Source organism: Astyanax mexicanus, chromosome 24 (genome assembly GCF_023375975.1).
Source record: "Astyanax mexicanus isolate ESR-SI-001 chromosome 24, AstMex3_surface, whole genome shotgun sequence".
In the NCBI taxonomy this organism is placed as follows: domain Eukaryota; kingdom Metazoa; phylum Chordata; class Actinopteri; order Characiformes; family Acestrorhamphidae; genus Astyanax; species Astyanax mexicanus.
The window spans coordinates 26,183,621-26,196,811 of record NC_064431.1 but is presented as its reverse complement, the minus strand read 5'-3'; the positions used below and the strand labels follow the sequence as shown (position 1 = coordinate 26,196,811).

Below are 13,191 nucleotides of genomic sequence, written 5' to 3'. Positions count from 1 at the left end.
CAAACTCATAATACTACAGGCAGACTATTTAGGCAGACCCAATGTAGAATTTTACAGAGAGAATAACAGCAGATCCCAACAGGCAGATGCAAAGAAAACCCTACAGGTAGACCTATAGAAGTCCCTATTGGCAGATTCATAGCATAACCCCACAGACAGACATAAAAAAGACCCTATAGACAGACCCTATAGCCAGACTCATATCAGAGCCCTACGGTAGACCTATAGAACACCCTATTGGCAGATTCATAGCATAACCCTACAGGTAGAACCATAGAAGACCCTGTAGACAGACCCTATAGACAGACTCATAGCAGAATCTACAGGTACACCTATACAAACACCCTACAGGTAGACCTAAAAAAGGCCCCATTAATAGATTCATAGCATAACCCTACAGGTAGAACTATAGAAGACCCTGTAGACAGACCCTATAAGCAGACTCATAGCAGAACCTACAGGTACACCTATAAAATACCCTACAGGTTGACCTAAAAAAGACCATATTGATAGATTCATAGCAGAACCTTCAGGTAGACTTATACAAGACCATATGGGTAGACCTATAGAACACCATATTGGCAGATTTATAGCAAAACCTACAGGTAGACCTATAGAAGACCCTACAGACAGACCCAATAGCCAGACTCATTGCAAAACCTACAGGTAGACCTATAGAACACCCTATTGGCAGATTCATAGCATAACCCTAAGGAGAGACCTATAGATGACCCTAAAGGCAGACCTTATAGGCAGACTTATAGCAGAACCTACAGTTAGACCTATAGAAAACTTTGCGGGTTTATTGGTATCAATAAAATATATTTCTGTAATGTATTCCTGTAATGTAGCATACTTGATGTTGATATTAACATCTGATAAGTGTGCTTTGAAAAAAAGTGAGTTAGTTTAGGTCGAGTTTGACTCACCTTGCATGTTAAGGATCTTGTGCATGGCTTACGTGCTCCTATATCCAAAACTCCGCAATGGATATCAGGATTGAACTCACGTTCTAGATAAACATAAAAAAAAGGATACACATTCAGCAACATCAGAATACCATGCAATTCAAGAAAAATATACATGTGTACCTTGAATTGCAGTTCTCTTTTGTAACTTTGCCTTAATTATAGCACAGAAATTATTATTTTTCATTATTTATTTGTTTATTATTATTTCTTCCTGATCTTTACACTAGTCTTAAAAATAATTACATAGAAATAACTGCTGCGGTTTAGCTCATTTTAGGGTTTCACACAATGACACCAGAACTAGCCAATTATCTGAACAGAGTACGCTAATGTGAATGTGCTGAACCAGAAAGCTCTAATGCAATAATAGTAATGCTTTATGCAAACACCCACAGCCTAAGAGTCTGATATAAATGCTAAAAGATAAATGTATATACTTCTAGGTTAAGTATCAACCCTCACCTGACTGTCTCCTGTACAGTCTTCTGCTACTGGCATTGGTGCTGCTGTCCGGCTTTTTGTCGAGGGAGGAGAGGTGGCCCTTTCCGTTGGGGATGTGCCCCGGGGGCAGCAGCTGAGCCTTTGGTACAGAGGGACTATTAAGGCCTGGCTTTGCGGGTGATGAGCTCACAGTACTGGCAGAGGAGGAGGATGAGGAAGAGGTGGGCACGTGGGCAAGCTTGGAGGAAGAGGACAAGGAGGAAGTGGAGTATTCCATCTTTAGATGGATCTTCTCCACTTTGACAGCTGGGGTCAGGCTGAATAAAAGAAGAAAAACACAAATAATGAAGGATGATACAAAAAATAGCCATTTTACATCAACTGTAGTCACTGTTTAGTAAAACCGTTTCAAAGCTCTCCTTATGAGCTTTTTGCATTATTAATATTTAAAATCATATGTACACATGGTTTAGTAAATTAGCGATTAAAGGCAGAATTTGTTTTTTTCACACCAGCACAATTTGGTCTGGTTAAAACTGGCTCTGGTTTGTTTGTACTCTTGGTGCTGTTCGTTTTGGTAAGTGTGAAAACAATAATCATACTAAATGGGGTCTAAAAAATATAATGGACCCCGAAGAGCCCAGACCCCTTTTTTAAACATTGATACTGAATAATTTTTTTTCTTATTGCATTACATTTAAAGGTTAATATCCTGATGTAATATTTTTGTTCTAGAAATTAGCTAGATATATGGAACATAAAACCTTAAATCAAAGCATTTGAATTGTTAAAATTGTTCTTAAAGGGTCTGTGACACATACGTCACCATTGTTTTTTTTTTTTATTGGGTTAATGATGTTAAATCAGATGAGATGGTGATGGATACTTCTCTAAACTAGCTCACAAGATCTCAATGTTCTACTTTTTTTGAAAGAATTTGAAATTCTTGTTTCTTTTTACTGCATGTTTATCTGCTTCTGTTCTGATGTGATCTGGCATTAAAACACTCTCTTATTTAAAACACTCTCTTATTGCTGAGATATGTCTGCACAGTACTGTTTACCAACAGTACACCACATCAGTGTATTGCACAAAGCACTGTTTCTCAATAGTCAGGGAATCCTGTTCTGCAGTTGAGCATTTTTCCTTCTCTGCCACACTAGACCTAACTTGGAAACAGCGTGATAACGATCTGCAGAGCTGAATCAGGTACGTTAAAGCACAAAAAAACACTTACCTGTCGTGAATAGTTCCTCAAGGACTATTGGCACACAGTGAAAAGCCTGCATTAAACTGCCTTACAGCTGAGCTAAGTCTCTAAGGCATCTTAAAGAAACACCTGAAGCAGAATGCTTCAAGATAAAGAGCTACTTAAAACGCCTAATAAGACACCAAAGCCAGTAAGAGTCCACTAAGCAGCCATTAAGACTTTTATCTGCTTTAAATGATGCCATCTGGTCCAAATTCTCTGACACCTAGACATAAAAACTGAGTTTTTATAAGTCTTTTTATACTCACAGGTCATCCGGCGGCACCTTCGAGGGGAAGTGGGGCTTCCGGTGAGGCATCTTCTCTTTGGCTGAGGGGGTACTGTTGCTGCCACTGGAGGAGGCCCCCACGGACCCCCCGCTGGCCGTTAGACTCCCACCCACACCTCCAGATCGACTCCGCGAGGACAAGCTCGACAGTGGGTACGTGGTGGAGGAGGAGTAGGCAGATGTTGACTTGCTAATGGAACCGTGTCTTCTTTCTAAAAAGAGCAAATACAGTAAAAAAAAAAAAAAAAAAAAAAAAAAAAAAGTCACCAGTGTGAGGAAGGTGATACCTGCGACCGTCTAGGAATTCATTACGGAAATAAAAGCGCACTTCAATAGACATAATGGGGACAGAAGCTCTTCTTCTCGCTTTGCTCTGTACTGAGATGGTGCTCGAACCCCGATGATTCCAACTTGCAATGCAATTTTAAGCAGTTAGAAAAGCCCATTAAAATCACAGCCTACACTTCAGATTTCAGAGTTCTATAGGTTCAAATCCAATTCCTACATCAATATTAGATTATACAGACATTTAAGAGGTCTACAGCTTCAATCCCATGCTTAAGATCTACAAGATCTATAGATTTAGTTACACAGTCTCATTTTCATATACTGTAGAAATGAAAAGTGTTGCATTGCTTCAAGTCCAAGTTCAATGTATATCTTCTGTACACATTTCAGAGTACTAAAACTTCTATTTCTATCTTCTGCATAGATTTCAGAGCTCTACAACTTCAATTTCTATTCATACATTTCACAGTTCTAAGATTTCAATTTCTATCTTTGCATACATTTTAGAGTTCTACAACTTCAATTTCTATTCATACAATTCAGAGTTCTAAATGGTCAATTTCTATCTTCTGCATAGATTTCAGAATTCTAAAACTTCAATTTCCATTTACTGCACACATTTCAGTTCTAAAACTTTAATTTATATCTTCTGCATACATTTAATTATTTTTTTAAACGTATAGTATAATTTCCACGGCACATTAAGGGTTCAAAGGTTGTTCTATAGCTTTAAATTCAAGTTTAACATGATTTTCAGTGTTTTAATGCTTCAATTACATTTTTAACATCAATTAGATAGTTCTACCCTTTCGTATTCAAAATGTTCAACATCACTTTCTAGAACTGTACAGGTTAAACGTATATGTTTCCTACTACTTTAATGTCAGAGTTTAATCTCTCATCAATCAGCTACAAAAAAAAGAACAATATTGTGTATTATATCAGCTATTTTCTAGAATCTAGGATCGTTCCTTTGACCAATTACAAAGTTGCGCGGCACAGCAACAAGCTACTCGTTCAAATTATGCTATTATCCTTTTTTATTTGTCCATTTCTGTTCATTTGTGAGCTCTGATGTTTTTCCTTTCTCCACCAGAATGTAACACTGCTATTTTTGTATATAGAGAAGCCAACCTAAACTAAATGTTGCCATGTTGCCGACCCTTAATCACAGTCTTAAGAGCATCCATGGCTGAGACGTCCCTAAAGAACGTCAGGATGGAGTTTAATTAGGAGAAACTGGGTGTTAAAGCAAACAAACAGAAGGAGGTTTGTTCGGCAGTGGAGGCTAGCGGTGGCAGCGTGCAGTGGCAGCAGCAGTAGCAGTAGCTGAGGAGCTGCTGGCTGGAGTGTGGTGTTAATACTCAGCTCCACTCGAACGCTCCGCAACCTCCAGCAGCTCCAGGCTGCCTGCCAAACACTCCAAACTGCAGGAGGAAACCACTGCACTTACACACACACACACAAAATGGTTCTGCTATTCTAGTTCTTCTACACTTGTGTGGACCTTCCACTGACATAATAACTGTAGCTCATTTATTAGTGGATATTTCAGTCGATACAATATAATTCCAATATCGATATAAACATTATTAATGCCACTGCCTGTGGTGTACATCATGCAATATCACAGCCAGGTTTATAGTTTGATGTACCTTTATTCACCTACATGACAGTAGTAACTATTCCTTAACACATTTTTCACATTAATAGCTGAAATATGTTGCTCTCTGATAATAAAATATACCAGTCCTTCTTTAAATGCATAAAATTAGATGTAAATACAAAGAGTTTAGATATTTGACCGTGTTATCATAAGTTTTCTTAGTAAAGTATACATCTTTTCATTTACACAATCTGGTTTGGGGACTTTTATTTTGAAGCCCACATTAGTACATTAGCAGAATGGCTAATGACTAATTGGCGACAATAACTGTCTTTAGATTAGATTAGTAGGTTCTGTATTTTGATATGATATGTGGATTAAGGATCTAGTTTACTCGAGTCCTTAGTTCTTAGTTATTATCCTCACAACACCAGAATGCAGCTGTCAGCCTAATGCTAGCTAGGCTAACAGACTGCTGGTGTCAATGGAGATGGCTAACGGTGAACTAGTGAAGCTAACTGCTGTTCAGAGCTAAATTAATTGCTGATTTTTTATAAAAGAATGATAGCGTAAGTCCTGCTGATTGATAAATGTGTGTGATGTCTGTATTTTAATCTGGTCTTCAGTTATTGATGTCAGAACACTGACATTTACTTACCGACTTAGTGTGAGTAATACTGAATTATTGAAAAATTATATAAATGTTATTGAAATCATTTTTATTGTGATATATTGATTTACATTAAATTACAGTCTAGCCCTGACAACATCTAACCCTAACATTTACCTTTATCCTAATAACCAAAAATAGATAATTTGACTCTTTTATATTGTGTATTAAAAGTACCATTTTTGAATGAAAGAAAAAAAAAAAGTCTTTAAAATTTGAAGGACCCCAAAAACATTTCCTCACAAATCATCCAATTATGAGGAATTACGACAGCTGGTCCTCACAAATGTACCAAAACCTGTACACACAAACAAAGCCTCTGGCCTCTTCCCACTCGGCTGCCTGTCAGGCAACACACACACACACACACACACTCTCTCTCTCTCTCTCTCTCTCTCTCTCTCTCTCAACACCCCGGCTGCTCCCACCCAGTATTAGCAGCTCTGAGGAAGAGAAAATAAGCGACGCTTTGATTTATCTAAGCCGATGCAATATTACACACTCACACTCTCGCTATCTCTCTCTCTCTCTCTCTCTCTCTCTCACACTCACTCACTCATACACACACACAAACACGCACACACACTCTTTCATTCTACTGCCTCAGATGCACATCGTCAAGCTGGAACAGCTCCAACAGACAGAGCTTAAAACAATATATCCACAGCCCTGATCAACACAGACTTAATTAGGCCACATTATCACACAATGCCGCCCGGTTCCCAGAGGCACGGCAATCTGGGCCAGCTAAAGGCCACCACACGTCGAGGAGCCCACAGCAACCGCTGCTGCCACCCAACAACCGCCAGCGTCCAACCACGGCAACCTGTCAGCACCATCTTAGCAGCACCTGTCAATCATCTGACAAAGGAACGAATGACTCAGCAAACTACAGATAAAAAGCCACTAAACCCTAAAGTATATATTTTTCACCCTCTCAGGTTTAACTGTGCTATAGGTGATGATAATGATCCGTGTTCTTTGTCCCTCCTGCCCCAGCCCTAAACCCATACATCACTCAGTGCGCCTCCCAAACCACCACTTCCATTTTTTTTCGTTTTTTTTTTTTTTTTTAATAGCCTTTTTCAAATTTGAGCTAAGGGTGGAGTCAGCAAAAATCAGGGTGTTTAGTTACCTTTTAAGAATAGCAAATTTGTTAACTAGTTAACTGGTTTGCTAATTAGTTGAGTAATTAGTGGCTAAAGGAGGCATTCAGGTTTGTTAGATCAGGTTTATGGCCTACTCAAAGAAAAACAGCAAAGATTATGAGTCATATACACAGTCATACAAATAACATTAAGTAGTAGTGAAATGCTTTAATAACTGGTAATGATCTGGTCACCTAAATAAATATGACAATGAATCATATATTCCATTTTAAAAAAATCAATAAATAATGAAAACATAGCGATAAGTTAACATTTACATTTTTTGCATGAAGATATTTCTATATTTAGGGAAGTTTTAGTTTGTGCTTTTGATAACTCAGGCTGGTTTTAACACAGCTAGTTTACTAGTTTGAGCCTAATTTATTCTCTATATTTAAAATTATTTTTTTTATCTTGAAAACAGAAGAAATAAACCTATTAAAAAAAACAGATTAAGCTTAAATAAACTGAAGCCTTTAAGGCAAAAGTACCGCTCAGTATCTTTCGCTTAGTATTTTCCGCTGCTAACCGACTGCAATTTTTAAAAAATAAAGAGGAGCAGGCTCTGTACACCAGCCTCATAAATTAATGACCAAAACAGCTCGCTAGAACATCCGAACATGTCACTCCTACTGGGAGCACAAGTATATCTGAACACCTCACGCTGCTCAGGGCACACAGGCCCGGTCTACTGACCGCGGACTGAGATCATAGCGAGAGAACACAGTTTTAGCCTCTCCGCAGGGGAGAAAGAAAAGAGAACCACATCCATTTTATCTTTCTCGGCCTGGAAACAGTCCGATGAACCAGGTGAACCCGACAAACCCCTGTCCTGAACGCTGAAGGCTTTCACCTACAGACCAGATAAGTTTTTGACCACCTGACCACAGCAAAACATTATGTTTTGATTATAACCCTGGTTCTCTGATAGTATGAGTGAGATTTCTCACCATAAGGTACACCCTCCCCTCGTGTTCCTCAGAAGCATTCAAACATTGCATTAAAACGAGAAATCCTAATAGTTTGTGTTTGAAAGGTTTATGCACATATATCTCTATATATCCAGGATAAAAGTAAAATAAATTATACTGGACAGATACAATCTGTCTCTAGTAGATATATAACGAGAAACGAGATATGTGAATTTTTCTTTTGCTAAAAACAGCAAAAAAGTAGTACCCTGATGTGATAATTAGGGGTGGGTGATATGGCACGATAATTTAGGGTATAATATCGTTCACAATATTAAAAAATGTTGGTGATATTATTGCGTACGATATGGCACACCCCTAATTGGAATTATGTTTTTTTTTTTTTCAATATCGGGCAATGCCTAGATGTGGCCAAAATTTCAAATTGATTCTTGATGATGTATATATTGTACGTTGGAAAACGACCAAGCAATGCTGGCTGTACTACTACAATTGGAAGACACTGACCAAATAAGTGTAAAAACAACGTTCTTAGTTTGAAAGCTAAAATGTGCGGCAAATAAATGTTACATTTGTTTCTAAAGTTATACCATGGTGTCTAGTCTCTATGTAAATTATAAATGTTTATATCAGCCTTGACCGATACATACATGTGTAATATCAGGTAATCGGCATTGGCCCAGAATTTCCACATCGGTGCATCCCTAGACGAAAACCTGGGCTTTTGAAATGCAATTTTCTCCTGGATAGACAATATACTTTATAAGTTTAAAGTTCAGTCCTTGTAGACTCAACTAAACTCAGCTACTGCATGTAATGAACAGAAAGGTCCTGCAGGTGGACTCTTCTTATTGGGACAATGGAGATGAAAAGACAGTCTAAAGGGAAAATTTGAGAATAAAAAAAAGGCGGAGCTGTTTAGTCTTTGAAACATTTGGTTATGGGCGGAGCTATAGTTAGTAGAGGCGCTAGAACCTGTGCTGTGCATGCATTCTACAGTCATTAATCGTAACAGGATAGTATGAAGGTAAGACATGCACACACTCGCATACATAATCACTGTTGGACTAGTGTCTAAAACACCCTCAGTTTCGATTCTAAAGAACCCTCAGATTTAATTCAGAGTTTGCACACTGAGCCGAGATCAGCACTTCGCTGAGCAGGCTTGCCCTTGGCACACGCTGGAAATCCTGCACTGGACCACTTGAGTTTCCTGAACTGCGCCGTTAATCAGGTCATTAATCTTTCAATGTGTGGAATAAATGAGGCCACGTGGTGGCAAGGAACACCCAGCGAGAGCGAGGGAACTTGCAGTCTGCTCAACAGAAGAGAAGAAAAAAAGCTCAGTCTCTGGCTGTGCGTTTACCTAAACACAGCGCTGCAGCAGAATAAAGAATTACACTACAATAGAAAACCATTTAAAGGTCTAGAGCTAAGAGCTAAAGGTTTACCCATATAGCCACTAATACAAACATGGTTCTTTTCAGAAAAAAAGAGGTTGCTCTATGAAATCACTCTAGGAATTATCTGAAGATCCTTTCATTTAAAAGTGACAGGGATGCCACCATGTGACCTAAATGACATTGTGCCTCCCCCTTGTGGGCAATTCTGGTGGAGTAAGACTTTAAGACTGCAGGATAGATACTGCTACTTCTACTGTCAAATAGGTTCACCACAGTGTCAAGTTATAAATATGTATAAATCTTACTTAAATACCTTTGAGTTCTTTTGTCTTTTGTCTCCTATTCCATGCTCTGATTGGTTGCCACATATAATGCTGTATATTAAAGGTAGTCTGTATTGAAATGCTCCATGTACTTAATTATATATAACCTTATGGCTAATCTGATGTAATATTGGGATATATGTAAGCTATATGAAAGCTTGGTTTTGCAGCCAAGTTTAAGTTTCACATTTAGACTGCATGAACTGGGAACAAGCTCTAGAACTCAAGGTAGCAAATCCTTTAAATCCTGTTGTGGAAGGTGGGGTCTTCATAGATACATAATTAATGAGTCTTGGGAGTCCATGAAACTGGTATGTAGCTCCCACCAATACCATGTAATACCAAAGTTATTCACTTCACCTGGGTTGTAATGTTATGGCTGACTTCTTTGAAGGAGTACTATGCGAGAAGCATTCCACAACAATCCAAACCATTAAACATAAATCACTCCCAGGTTAGTCTTAATGCTAACAGCTGGGCTCAGTAGGGTTGGAGTCGTGATGCTAACAAAAACAATCGTATGGCTTGGCAGGGTTGGTGCTGGTTGGCCTCAATGCTAACAGCTGGGCTAAGCAGGGTTGAAGCTGAGATGCTATCAGACAAAGTAGACAAAAAGAGTTCAGAATCACTTATACTTGGTAGCCGTTTACACAGTTATCGTCTTTTTTCAATATTTGTCTTTTCAAACTAAATGCCCTCTTCAGATTTTTTGAACTATAACTTTATGCTTTTGGACTGTGGGAGGAAACCGAGACATGGGGAGAATATGGAAACTCCACTCAGATAGGGAATTGAACCCAAGACCCCAGCGCTGGGAGGTGAATGCGCTAAACATTAAAGGACAATTTATACCTCTGTGTCCAACCTACACTGTAGCCTATATGTCACTGTGTACCCAATGCCGCAGTCTACGCGGTAGCTCAAAGCACACCTGTGTGAAAAAGAAACAGTGTGCAGCTGTGATTGGTCCGCCGGGCCTTGCGTCCCCTCCCACACATATACACGTGCTCCGCTGCATAGTGCACTCTCGTTGGTTACGCATAGACTACGCCGAAAGTTCGACGCAGAAGTATAAATTGGGCTAAAGACATGGACATCAATCAGGTAAATTAGATATTCTTAAGTGCCCTTGTGTGTGAAACTGTATGCTCAGATATGGATTGGCAATCTGTGCTGGGTCAACTCCTCGATGCAATGGATGGTTGTTCCGGTTAAGAGTATGCTGTAAGTGATTGGCTGCCGCTTCTCACAGAATGATGAGAAAAAATTTGTTGTGTGTGTGTGTGGAAGCGACCCTGAGTGTCAAAAAGGCACTATATAAAAGTGTAATTGTAAATCAGCAAGTAAGTAAGTAAACTGTATTTTTACAGTATTTTCTGCAAATGTTTTTACAGCGGCAATAGCATAAACAGTGTAATTTAAGCTAGTATAGCTTCATAATGTTGTGGAAATGAGACGTGCAGTAATTCAATCTTGAAAGCAGCTGGACAACAAACCCAGCCTCACATTGGCAGCCCTCATCAGTGGGAGTGCTGTGGTGGTTTAATCGCTGGGGAGCGTGCGGAAGGGCAGCGATGCCACTCCACATGAGAGACCTCTTCATTCTCTGATCCATAATCACCCATTTCCATCGAGCATGCAGGTCAAGTATTCCTGCTGCAAACCCGTGTGAGAGCTTTTTAGCTCTGCTTTTCATCCATGAAGTTTCTTCTCGGGCTGAGACAGAGAAGCTGCTGCACGTTAAAAAGTGCTGGATTTAGATAAAGCGGCGAGAGGATGGCGCGGTGGAGAGGGAGCACATCAAATATTAACCGGAGGATTGTAAACACAAAGTGGCTGGCGGCGGAAATCAAAGGATATCGCATACTGCCTCACTCCCCCCCCCTCTCTCTCTCCCTCCCTCTCTTACTTAGACTCTCCCTTGCTCACCCGCTCGCTCTCAGCACAGACAGAGCAGAGGTGGGAGCAGGAGGGATTTCTGTCTTAATTCCCTTCAGAGAGATAAGATTCTGCTACAACATCCTGCAGGAAAAGAGACAGCGAGACACAGACAGAGAGAGAGAGAGAGAACGTGAAAGAGTGGGCGGGGGACACTTACCGTAGTGTGCTTGGAAGGCCTGGGGTTTGACTACCTGACTGCAGTGGCTGCACATGACCAGGTAAAAGTCGTCCTGTGCGGGACACTGGCCAAAAATGGGCATATCTGAGGAAGGAAAAACAACACAGACAGACAAACAGACACAGACAACGTTAGTAAGACAAAGTTCAAGCTCATTGGTCTCATAACAGTACACTCAGCCTGGAACACAACCTCTCTCTCACAGAGAAAGATATATATATACATATATATATATATATATATATATATATATATATATATATATATATACATCATTCTGAAGGCCTCTGCAGATCGGAGCAGTATATAAACCAAGGCTTGTAACTAGGCCCGTCACGATTATTACATTATCGACCTATCGTACAATAAATGGACATGATCTCAATAATAGGTGATAATGGTGATACTGTCTATTATGTTTATTTTTATGTTTATTCACATATAGTATAACAGTAAACAGTATAATTTAGCCAGTCATAAACATAGTGTACTGACTGCAGTAGGTAAAGAAAAGGGTAACATACTTTTTTTTGTGCCTTTTAATCCAGTGCGCCTTATGTATGAATTTTACCAGACAGGTTGTAAGTGGCTGTAAAGCCACTCCGCTGAAGTACAGCGTTATACAGGAGTTTCGGTTTAGTTCTCTAACACCAGGGATGGAATAGCATTAGCATTAGCCGCTAACCGCTATTTCCCCGTTCAGAAGTGAGTATAATAGCTCTTTCGCTGTTCAGAGGCAAATATAATCAGCCTGTATTTTGCTGCTAAACCTGGCTAGCACTGCTGGAGCAGCATTAGCATTACCCACTAAACGCGCTAGCTCTTTCACTGTTCAGAGGGGAGTATATTGTAAAAAATACGATATTTATTTCCCAAACTATTATTAATTACAGTTTTGTTTTCTTTTCATTTATCAATATGTCAGTGGCTTTTCATGGTCTTAAAATGACAATAATATTGTTTATCGCAATAATTTCTGGAATGATATATCAACCACAAAAAATGTATATTGTGACAAGCCTACTTGTAACAGAGCTAACAGAAATAACACCATGGACTGGATTTAAATTTAAATATTTAAAACAGCATATCTGTAGTTACTGGGAAATCAAATTTAAGACATTTAAATACCTTTGAATACCACGCAGAGAAACAATTAAGACCCCCTTTAGAGTAACAAAAAGCACACGACACAAACATGCAGTTTACAGTTAACAGCAAGTGTGTGATTCCTACACAACAAACCTAAAGCAAAAATTTTGCACAAAAAAACGGAAGCATTGGAAATAGGGTCCAGTGCAAAACCGGGGATATGTACCTGAAAAATACCAGTAAATACTGCCCTCCTGGAGCCATAATAGAGACCGACCGATATGGGTTTTTCTAAGGCCGATGCCGATACCGATCATTAGTGGTCAGAGTCAGCCGATGGCCGATGTGACCTGCCGATTTTTAGGGCCGATATGCTATCGTATTATATTTATTTGGCATGCTTAAAATCATACTAGTAAGAGGAGGAACAACAGTTGTAAACTTCACACAATTTATTGAAAATAAGGTTAGCATTTTATAGTGACTTTAATGTTACTATATCACTATATGTTAATAAAAAAAATATTAATTTTATTTAGATTGTATTATCCATAACATTTTATTTTATTCATTATATAACATATGTTCTATATACACTATATATTCATGTTTATAGTAGAAATATTATGTTGGCTATTATATAAAATTTACTGTAGGGGC

General features: G+C 39.0%; 1 protein-coding gene across 3 annotated transcripts in view; it reads right to left on the bottom strand.

Moving 5' to 3' along the window:
• LOC103034685 (ataxin-7) overlaps nt 1-13,191 on the bottom strand; it is a 53,987-nt gene that overhangs the window by 16,206 nt on the left and 24,590 nt on the right. For all 3 annotated transcript variants that reach the window (XR_002651645.2, XM_022682803.2, XM_022682804.2), the window contains exons 4-7: nt 11,419-11,523; nt 2,931-3,162; nt 1,434-1,729; nt 930-1,012 (exon numbers count right to left, since the gene is read on the bottom strand). Coding sequence is in view for 2 of the 3 variants with exons in the window: in XM_022682803.2 (XP_022538524.2) it covers nt 930-1,012; nt 1,434-1,729; nt 2,931-3,162; nt 11,419-11,523 (716 nt within the window). In the remaining variant the exon portion in view is untranslated. The remainder of the gene's footprint in view (nt 1-929; nt 1,013-1,433; nt 1,730-2,930; nt 3,163-11,418; nt 11,524-13,191) is intronic.